The sequence below is a fragment of the Astatotilapia calliptera genome, chromosome 9, assembly GCF_900246225.1.
Source record: "Astatotilapia calliptera chromosome 9, fAstCal1.2, whole genome shotgun sequence".
Classification (NCBI taxonomy): domain Eukaryota; kingdom Metazoa; phylum Chordata; class Actinopteri; order Cichliformes; family Cichlidae; genus Astatotilapia; species Astatotilapia calliptera.
The window spans coordinates 16,336,362-16,347,645 of record NC_039310.1 but is presented as its reverse complement, the minus strand read 5'-3'; the positions used below and the strand labels follow the sequence as shown (position 1 = coordinate 16,347,645).

Sequence of the window (11,284 nt, the reverse complement as noted above, 5' to 3'; positions counted from 1 at the left end):
AATATATGATTTAGCCTATTTGAATATTTGACAAGATCCAAAAACTTACAGTGAGGATCCTGTGCCTGTTGTCATAAAAGGAAGCTACAGTAGTCATTGTTATGCCAATATCAATGTTTATCTATCAATATATTATTTATTTTTTAAAACTAATTTCTATTTTTGCCATTTCTATGTTTCACTTTTGGAAAAAGGGAAGGGCAAGCTGCTTATTGAGCTCAGGCAAAGGTAATCACATGCTTGCAGTAATCATTCAGATTACAGGAAATCCGCTGAGGTGTTACATAACTTCACCTGTCTACGCCTATGTGCTCAGAGCAATTAAAAGGTATGTACACAGATCGTCGTGCACGAGTTTTCTGTTATCAAGTTTTAAAATATGTGGAAACCCGGGCATTTCGTCACTTGCTGGTGATATCAGATATGAAACTGTTACAGGGAAGTGTGAACTGTGACCCTGTTCCTATACACGTATACACATTTCCGACCTGACTGTATAGTTATGTGAGGTGGAGCCCTTTAAAAGAGAAAGGACAGCGGCATTTACAGTTTCCTTCCCTGAATGAACACCTCTCTCCTCTCAGAGTGCACTGGTAAGTTAAAATGCTTGTGTGTGTTTGTTGTAGCCTGATTTCAGTGTGATAACACGCAATGATAACTGTGTAGACTGAATATTATCAAACAGATCTGTAAATGACATCTGAAAATTTTATAAATCAGCTACCTGAACATAAACTTTTTTTTTTTTTAATTGCAGTGCTGTTTTATTCAAAATGTTTCTTTTGCCAGCTTTTGAAAATTCCTAATTGAACAACATAGATTTGGCTTATTTGTTGTGTGAAATGTAAGAACAATCCAGTCTCTTATGTAAGAGTTCTAATGCTCTGATTTGCCCTGATAGAAATAATCAATAATTGTTCTATTACATAAATTAAGTGCTTATCAGGACTTTTTTATGTGTTCATGACATGGATCAAAGGTCAGTATCACGCAGCACCTGACTAAAGTCACGCTGCATTTCATATCAATGACAAAAACAAGCAGCAGTTTGTACAAGACAAAATGTTACACACACACACACGTATATTATATATATGTCTTTCTTTGTGTGCCTTCTTTGCAGATTGACCAGAATGGCCCCTGAAACACTGGAAAGGGTCCACAGCAGCATTTCTCCAGACCCTTCAAAGCAAAACTGAACTTCAGGCAAAAGCACATCTGTCTGCAACACAGACGGATACTTCAAGTTTCAAGTGACAACACGATGCTTCAGCCAGACATTCGGTACACCAAAGTGCGATGGCTATTAACCATCGCTGGAGTCTTCCTGTATGTCGGGGACATTTGGACAGACATTGTACTGGCTGTGAAATATTTTCAAGAGGAACAATACGTCTGGACTGGGTTCACCGTGATGTTTATTCTGATCGGGCTACTGGTTACTCAGATCTTCAGCTATGCCTGGTACTGGGATGACTTGAATGACCCTCTCTTAAACCCTGAAGGAAAAAAAGAAATATCAGACATGTCAAAACCTGGGCTTGTTGTCCTGCATGCATTTGGATTTGGCATCTTTACCAGGTATGCCATTAAAATTACAGCTTTCATGAGACCACAGTAGCCGAAGTAGGATATGACCTTTGAGTTTAACACCTGCAAATTAACTTGAGGTTGCTTGCTGTACCTACAAAAAGGAGTGCCTGCATGTTGTGAGTCAAAACGTGCTTTATGATAATCACGCACATTGACAAAGTGGTATTTAATAAACTGGAATGCCCACATTCAAGCTGTGTTCAACTTGTTGTATGGCATTAAGATAAAAGCCTTACAAATGAATCACTGTCTATGCAGCAATAGCACGCTATGCAATAACACGTGCACTGCAGGGTGGCAGCTTGTTTGTTTTCATTGTGTTTGCCTTGTCTCTAGGTATTACCACCTGCTGAAAGAGGGTTTCCAAGTGGTTTGGACGAAATCAAATGGCGATGGGGTGGATAAGCTGAGGGAAGTTCACAAGAAGCTGTTTTGCGTGGCCACCGATCTGAGCATGCTCAAGCTCTTTGAGACTTTCCTGGAGAGTGCCCCCCAGCTCCTTTTACAGCTTTACATATTACTGGGCCACAACGAGGTCTCAGTCATGCAGTGTAAGTAGAGACAAAAGATACTCTACACATGTGTGCGAACTTGAAGAATCACTACTTACACTGCCTGTTCTTGTCTTTCAGGTCTATCTGTGGCCTTCTCCTTCTGTAACATTGCATGGTCACTGGTGGACTATCGCCGCTGCCTGCGGAGATCTCTCCCCTATATCAGAGAAATGCCCTCTGGCCTCCCCACAGCAATCTACCTCCTCTACAAAATTTGTACCATCACCAGCCTCATTCTCAGCTACAGCCTCCTTCTCATACTGAGTATCTACACCACAGTAGCGCTCACTGTCCTCTGGCTGCTGGCAACAATATGGACACACTTGCTTGAAACCAAATTCTGCTCAAGCAGAAGCCTGGAGTTTCTCTACAGGGCAGTTGCAGGAGTCATCCTGACATTCACATTTTTTAATGTGAAAGGACAAGACACAAAAGTAGCCATGACCACCTACTACATTTTCTGCACCGTTATTAACATTATGTCGCCGTCGTTGATGGCTTTGTTGAAGCCGGAGCTGCAAACAAGCACTTTGCTGCTGACAATCAGCGGTTTAATCTGTGGATGCTCAGTGCTGGGACTGGTGTGCCTCATTTTGTACTACATCCAACTGCATCCCAGAAGGGTGCAGCGCGAAGAGGATGAGGTGGACGACCCGGGAAAGGAAACAAAGTCACTTGCAAGAATCAAGAACTTCTTGAAACCTTAATGAAGAATTTCTTTTTCAAATTAGTGTAAAAGGGTTCAAAAAGACACGCACAGATTCAACCGGCCTAACGATTTCACACGGAGATAAAATAAAGGAGCTTTTAGAGGTTTTGAAGGTACCATTTGCACTATTGGTGGCTAGCTAGACAATAATATATGTGGTTGAATGTCTATTTTATTTTTTCTTTACCTATTTATTCTTACAATGTGCAATACAGTAGGTAATCTGCAAATATTAATGAAAGCAGAATTATCTCTTGATGTTTTCACATGACTTTTAAATCTGAGAAGAAACTGAAAGACAAGATTAATAAAATAAAGGATTTCCCCCAAGTGTGTGTAGTATAATATACCAGTGATGAGAGCAACATAAATACATTGTTGTGCTTCTTAAAGGCTTGTTTGTCAGTGCATCACCCCACCCATATTAGCATTTCTACCCTTAGCAGCTTGGTGAAGCACCAACCAAAGCGTTGTGCAGTGTAACATTTGTATATCCAAATCTTGCAAGTGGACCTGTAGTGCATATGCTCAACACAGGATGGCGCCATTATCTAGGCTGTGAGCTCAATGGTGGCGTGAGCAACAGTAACAAAGCCACCAAAGTTGTTCTTTTAGTAAGAAAGCATGAAAGATTACTTAAAGATGGGGTCAAGTCATTTTTAATCCCTCTAATGTTTTCTCCTTAACATTTTCCATAATCTTTAAAATTATACTGTAGTTGATTTTTTTAGGATTCCTAAGTATACTATTTAAGCCTTTAACCTATATATCATTGCCTTATTTCGCTTGTTTTTGCCGAAAAGTAAAAAAAAAAAAAAAAAAGTTCAGCTGATCAAGTACAGGATCACACACAAAACAGGAAAGCTGGACAGTCGAGATGCTCACCAAGAGTTGAAGAGTGGATCATCTACCACTTCAGTAATGTCACTGAACTTGAATATTACTGTAAATGTAGCTGCCAGAAGGATCCTCAGCATCCTAATACTCAGAAACTGAAAGGTGGCAACTAAACATCCCCCCTCCCCTCTTGAGAAGTAGTGAAGACAGGGGGTCATGGATGAGCTAACCAGAAATAACAAACCACTGCTAATTTTGTTTTGACTACCAGCAAAATATTGTATGAGTCAAGCCGGAGAGAGCTGCGGACGCTGTTTCTTCCTGGCTTGGGCAGAAAAGGAGGGGAGGGGAGGGTGGCCCAGTGTGAGCTCACCTGGGAGGAACGCTGACAAACCGCAGGGTCCAGAGAGCACGATGGTTGTTGGCTCTCAAATAAGCGCAGCACGTCCCCCTCCACCCCCACCCTCACCCCTGGCCTTCCTTTAATTTAGCCAAACTCTGAGCTTTCTGACTTGTTTACTCCAAGAGGCCACTTTAACTTTCATCTGTCGGTTGTGCCGTGTCAGAAGCACTCCATAAAATGACAAATTTAAGTGAGCAACTTTTGTTGGAGAGGAAATGAATCACTGCCAGGTAGTGCACAGAATTTTACTGTGGAACCTCATCGGACACACTCCAACTCCACGGCGTGCATTTGATTTGTGCGTATTTAGAGAACACAAAGGTGATTAGATATAGTTCAAAAAGACAGAAATGTATGTGTAGATTGTCCGTGATGCTGATTTTTAACAACTTTCCTTTGGGTATTAGCACCTGCAGGGAGGACTCTCAACCAAAATCACATCAACCTTTGCATTTAAGATGATGAATGCGCACCTCTCTGCCCTCTACTGTATATTTCCTCGGGCTCAGTGAACTAATGCAATGTAAATCTGCCAGAGGGATTTTTATTGGGAGAAGACACATGTGTCTTGTGCTGGAGTCCTAAGCAGTCTATCTCTCTGTGGTCTTTGTTGAACTACATATGGCGGTGACTCACCACTGATAGCACTGCCAGGGAACAGTCGCAAGCCATTGGGATAAAATGTGTTGAGTAAAGCATTACCTCCCTGTCTCCAGGAGAAAACAAGCAGAGAGAACGCTGGCGTTGACAGCCTCACAGTAATTTCCACTTCTGGCACTGAGAGCGTAATACCCAGTAATCTCTAACTCCGATCTCGTTGAAATGTGCCTCCAGAAAATGCTGGAGCGCTCGGTGAGAATCTGAGAAACTAGACCCAGATCAAAGATGAATCTTCAGAGCACCACAGGTCTCCATTTTGCCAAGTAAAGGCCTGATCTTGCGGTGCTATCGAACACTCGCACAACACGGCAGCAGTACCAACCCAAAGGCATGCAATCACCCACTGTCACCGCCTCAGCACCGGCTCTGATTTGTCTGATTTGAATGGCACTCCATGTCTACGTAAACAGTCTTGACCGCTGACCTTTCCATAACCACTGCTAAACTTTTCACCAAATCTTATCTTTTTGTTTTCCATCGCTACATCCTGGAACAGCCGGTCAGAGTTGGAGAAACGAGGGGGGGGGATTCCTGGCATACACCATCCCCACAATTTGTACAGACACAATAAACCCGGGAAGGCAGGCTGTTTTTCATTAGGGCTTCAAAGTCCATATAAACTATGATTAATGAAGCCCTAAGATGCTGTATGTCTTTAATTATTATGGCTTGACTGCTACACCAGTGCCTCAGATGCATTAGCAGTGTTGGCGATCTGTACACGTCTGCCTGGCTCGTTCTGACATGGCAGCGTCGCCTCATTCTGGGAGAATTCCTCAAATGTGGAGGAAGGGAGTGATAGACCCCCCCCCCCCCTCCACCACCACCACCCCCCCCTTTTTTTTTCTTTGCAGTGGCACAGAAATTTCTTTAATCACTGTACATGCACACTTACAAATTAGGTTGGGCAGTGACAGATTGGAGAGCAGGCTGAGTATAATTACATGCAGTGGGCTGGTGTGTGTGATCACAGCGTGGCATTGCGTTACCCAGAGGGTTCTGTAAATAAAGCTCTCGTACAATGAATGAGGATATTGTATGCATTATGGTGGGTACAATGGTCTTACCATCGTTACTACTAGGATTTTTGCTACGGAGTAGCTGTCAGTCTTGTATGTCAAGAGGCACAATGAGGGAAAGTCAATCTGGGATTAAGCAGAAATTACTGTATATGAGGTCAGTTGTTGCTATAATTCTGACATAAGGCATCAATTTGCCTGAAGCAACGAGTCATCTAGCGTGGAGAATTAACCTCAGATAGACATATCTTAATTCTCGGGAGACATTCTCCTTATTTAGATATTTATTGAGCAATATGAATGTTGATTTAAAGGGATTGTCTGTTATTATATGGCCCTAATATTTGCTCTGGTTATTATATAGCCCCACATTTTTAATTGAAAAATGGAAATCAGTGCACTGATGTGGAAAACACGTCTTAAACTGTTGACCTCATCTCTATTAAGAAGAAAATTGGTGTTCATGACTGTTTTGAGCAAACAGAACATCTCAGGTGAGAAAGGGGTTGTAGCTGATCACCTACTGCTTGCAGATTGATCCTGCTTGAGACTTAACCCTCCCTTCTATGTAGACTAACACACGATTGTATGATATAAGTTCTTTTACTGGCCTAAATCAAAACCAGTTCCTTGGAGCTAAGCTAATAGAAAATAAATGTTAAAACAATTACAGGCGTGTCACCTTGACCCCCATTTCGGCTCTTCACAAACCCACATGTGAGTCATCGTTAGAGGACTTCAAAGCTCTGAAGCAAAGCGTGCTCCCCGCTCTGCGTCTTGTCCAGCCAGTGGGACGCAGAAACAAAGAGCGAAGAGGAAGCTCATTTGTATAATCCTCATTTAGTGCAGGAGGTTTATGTTTCACAGCCACGGACAATCAGCGTGCACTAACATAATGGTGCTACCCATCCCAGCCCGCACACGCGGTTTCTCCCGCACAGACATAGACACAGATAGAAAACAGAAGCCATGTTTATGTTGGGCACACTCCCACAGCGCACAAGATGATGGATTATCCAGTGTTCTTGTTTATTTGTGCTGTGCAGGGTAGAAATATGGGTAAGAGGACCTCATGCATACAGCCTATGTATGGCAAATACAATCAGCCGTAAAATAAGATTGCATATTATGAATGAGCAATGGGTTCACACGTACATATGCACAAGGCTGCAATCAAACACACTAGCATACACACACACATACACACACATCTTTGTGCAAGGGAAGCTTGTCTTGATTAACCTGGCTGGCAGAACCTGACATGTTTTTCCTTTTACGTCATGGCCTGTTCCTCGAGCGGCTCAGTGGAAGCCATCAATTCTAGTTTGTCTGCAGTTTGTCTATTTGAATCTTTTGCTAATCTGGATTATTCATTGATGGCCCGTTGGACTTAAACAGGAAGTGCTGAGCGATGGCCACTGTGGTATAGTTTTTAACATCATATATCATGTTTTCTTTTTTTCTTCCTTCTGTCAAAATGGCATCAATCAGTATGGCCACCAGTGAAAGTTTGTAAAATCCGTGGACTCCCTGTGGATTAGAGCTTTACCCCGATGAGAAACACAAATGGCAAAAGAGTCTTCTGATAAGGAAATGATTATCAGGGTGAGCCATGAAAACTGTAAGGGGGCGTACAAAGCATCTGTGACTTTATGAGTATGGGGGGGACAAACGTTTTTCTCTCATACATTTTCTCTCTGAGCCGCGTACACAACAGCTTATCACCCCCTTGACAATTTTCTTTTTCGCCCAGTATCACAAAGGCCAAAAATGTTGAGTAGAGCAAAAGATGCTATGCCTGATTATAACAAGAGGTCAGGTCTTTGATGCTGGTATGGTGAAATTTGTTATACGTTAAGCCAGTGCTAATGTGATTATGGACATTGATCCATTAAATCTACTGTAAAAACGCAGCCTACACTAGTTTTGAACTCGATACTGAGAAGAAATGTGAGAGGTGAAACATTAAAGACCCTTTGATGTAATATTTAACCCATCTGCAGTGAATGGGAGGGAAATGACCATAAAACTCCTTTTGGGCCTGAGCAACAGGGACAGGTCGGTGTGAGAAATGGGATGTGTGATTTTCTCTCTGGTTTCTTGCGGTGCCATTCCAGCGTATGCATGAAAAGGGGGCAACTGCCTGTCATGATTACCCCAGAGGACGTTTTATCAGGGCAATAAAATCAGGTTCTGTGTGGCTGGAATAGACTGTGGAACTCCCCCGCCTACTGGGATCGGGCTGAGTCTCAGCCTGCCACCCCATTCCTCTTCTGCCACGGCCAATAAGGGGAAAGTTTACCTCAAGTTTGGCTAAAAAGCAACACAACAGACTCAAACTTGCCTTCAGTTTGCTTTTTAGGCTTATTATTTTACTGTAGAACCTATGAAATCCAGATGGGCCATATGCAGTATATGCCCAATCTTTTGGATATGGCAGTTTAAATATTTTGTTAAATATTTTGAACAAAAGATAGAATTTTCTTTTAATCATTTCAGATTTTACACAAATTATTTTCTTTTTTTTTACACATATACATATATAATAGATATATTTTTATACTGATAAATAATCAATACTGATTTTAACTTACATATGATCTAGTTTCATGTGAATTTATGCTTGACAAAACCAAATATAATGAATTCTAATAGTCTAATAAAATGGCAGCTGAGACCGTCTAAGCTAGTTAGCTTAATAAAATTAGCTACAGTCTCTTTTTGTTAATAAGCACCACTGTATCAGTGTTAGTTTATCAAAAGTGATTTTATTAATTGGATTTAATGGGATTTTTTTTTTATTAATAACTGGGGTAAAACATTTGCTTAAGCTGTAGCTACAGAAATCTACACAAACAGGCAGATTTAAACTTAGCATCGCTAGCTAGCTTCTTTCTGTAACAGCAAATGCGATGATAGTTTAAAAAAAAATACTAAAACCAACTTAAACATTTTCATGGCATACAATTTTTCATTATGGCAAAACAATAAGTCAGAGCTTTTTACAGTTTTGAGCAAACAGGCTACTGTGGTTTACTATTGCCTTTTATCTAGAAATGCTCGGTGTTCATACCTCTAACATTACTGAAAATACAGTCCAACAGGGGACTTTCACAAGGCCATAAGGACCTAATTTTATTGTGGATCAGCAGAAATTTCCAAGTGATCCTTCTTTTCTTTTCAAAATGTGTCTTTCTCTTTTTTCTCAGAGTAATTTGTTTAGCACATATACATGAGGTAGTCTTTAGTTTTGTCTGAATTCATGGTCCTGCTATTGACAATTAATGATGAAACGTTCCACCAGCATCATTTCACAGAATTAATCAGGAATCCGATAACTAGAGAGTCGCCCCCTTGCCTAAAAAAACCAACCTTCCAACTTCCTCAAACTTATAGAAAGCAGAAATGCTCAGCTCACGTGACTGCTGCTATCTGTTTTCATTTGAGTGTCAAAAAGCTATCAACATGGCATCTCAATGGGATGTGCACAGTGCAAGGCCTTTTGGTCTAGCCCGTAATGCAACAAAGGTGTGGTGACTTAGTAATCTCCTTAAAAAGGGTCCCTGGCAAAGCCACGGGTTCACTCCTGGGCCCCAGAGTCTACCAGAGGAAGCTACCCCCAAACCACCACCAGCACCTTCAGATCTCAACTCAGATAAAGCACACTGATGACATCACCGTCTCCCCCTCTTTAAAAAAAAAACATCCCAGTGGTCTTCCCTTATTAGCATGTGCAGTGTAGCGGGCAGCGAGAATAATAATGCGCTCTCCCTCTCACACTGACTGAGCTATTTGGTTGAAACCACAAAGCCCCAGGCAGCGGCCAAGCTAAATAACAGTCAGAAGGAAGATGGTCATAGCATTACAATTAGAGGCAGTTTATTTTGCATTCTGCCTATGCCAAGGGGATCTCAGGCTGTAATTTCTGCCAAAGATGTTTGAAAGTTTAAGTTGTTGGAGAAATCTGTGGAAAGCTTATGAAGGTTTCAGATAGAGGAGTGCGGTCAGAGGTGACTCTGGGTGAAAGTTGACCGGGGGAAGTGGAAATGAATTAAAAGCTGTTTTTTTCCTTTTCTTTTTTTTGGACAAAGAATGTCTGCTGGTTTGCTCAAAGGTCAGGGAACGTACATAAGAGCAAGCAAGAATGAATGAAGTGCTTTATTCTTAATAAGTCATTGGAGAGCTCAAACAAACAGCCCCCTGCTTTTCCAGATTGGCAACGTCTTCTGTGATAGGAGTTTTACATTTGACATAATTATTATTGATCATTTTATGGAGCAAAAGTATAGTTTAGGCCACCCAAGGGTCCCGTCCACGCCGGGCTCCATGCATACCCAAATAGGGCTCTGAGTTCAGGCAGGCACATGTGGGATTTCCTCCCAGGAAACACACACCGGCAGACACATACACACAGAGAGACTTTTAGCATTATTACAAAGCTCTGTTCAGGGTTTTTGGCTTGTGTAAAATATTTAGCTTATAAGGCCCTTTGCTGCTTTCTCAACCAACGGGGTGAGGTCTGCCTGTCGATGCGGATCACATTTGCAACGGTAAAGATTTCAACTTTTAGGAATATGGTCCACTGGGCAGCTCTGAATGGACTTTTAGGATTCATTAGAGGAAATATACAGACTACCTGCTGTGTCATTTTCCTGATGGAGCATCTGAATCTGCCAATCATGAGGTTAGACGAAACATAATATTAATGTATTAGATTCAAAAAATTTACGAGGGGTCCACAGGCTGTCAACTAGTGGTCACCAGAAAAAAATATAAGTGTAACCGCACCACAAATATCAAGTCAACAACAACATGCTGATAGCAGCTTTCATGCTGATTTGGCATGAAAAATAGCTTTTAAGTATCATGATAAAAGTTCATTTACTTTGATAACAGCAGATTTTTGCTTAGTAGTTAATCAAGCCCATGATGTTATTATTAAGCCTATAATTATTACTCTTATTTCTACTGGTTAGTGTATTTTTAAAAATCTGGGGTATGGTTTGGACTGAATTTATTTTAAGATACTATCTGACTTTGTGTGTGTATGAATAGCTGTGTTCCTGGTTCATTTCTGTCCAGTAGATGGCGGTATATATACACGAAAACACATATCCACGGCCCCGGCCTTCCGGGGCTCCAGTCACCGGCTGCCCCTGTGCGACCAGAGGCCAGCAGTCAGACACCTGATCGGCCTCATTACACTCATCTCCACTCTGCAATAATTAGCCCGACGCTTCGGCTGGTTTCAAGCAAACTGTGCTGTGCCTAATTAGATTTTCAATAAATACCGTTCAGTGATTTGAGACAATTAGCCTGCCACTCCTGTGTCTTCGATGCAAAGCTGTTCGTTGCATTTCCAGAATTCCCGAAATCAGCGCAACTAATGTCGTAAACGATTATGAAAAATATGCATGCATTATAGTAATAAGGACAGAAAAGAAAAAATAATTCTGGATCATATTCCTTTAGTGATGGTAAAGAAAAGGAAAGAAATTTAATATATAAC

At 41.4% G+C, this 11,284-nt stretch overlaps 1 protein-coding gene across 1 annotated transcript; it reads left to right on the top strand.

Annotated features, from left to right (window-relative positions):
* The first annotated feature begins 514 nt into the window (after nucleotides 1-514).
* xkr9 (XK, Kell blood group complex subunit-related family, member 9) lies at nucleotides 515-3,117 on the top strand. The gene is made up of 4 exons (XM_026180662.1): nucleotides 515-593; nucleotides 1,124-1,581; nucleotides 1,930-2,144; nucleotides 2,226-3,117. Exons 2-4 carry the CDS (start codon nucleotides 1,265-1,267, stop codon nucleotides 2,852-2,854), a joined length of 1,161 nt encoding a protein of 386 aa, XP_026036447.1. The 5' UTR covers nucleotides 515-593; nucleotides 1,124-1,264; the 3' UTR covers nucleotides 2,855-3,117.
* Nucleotides 3,118-11,284: the final 8,167 nt, after the last annotated feature.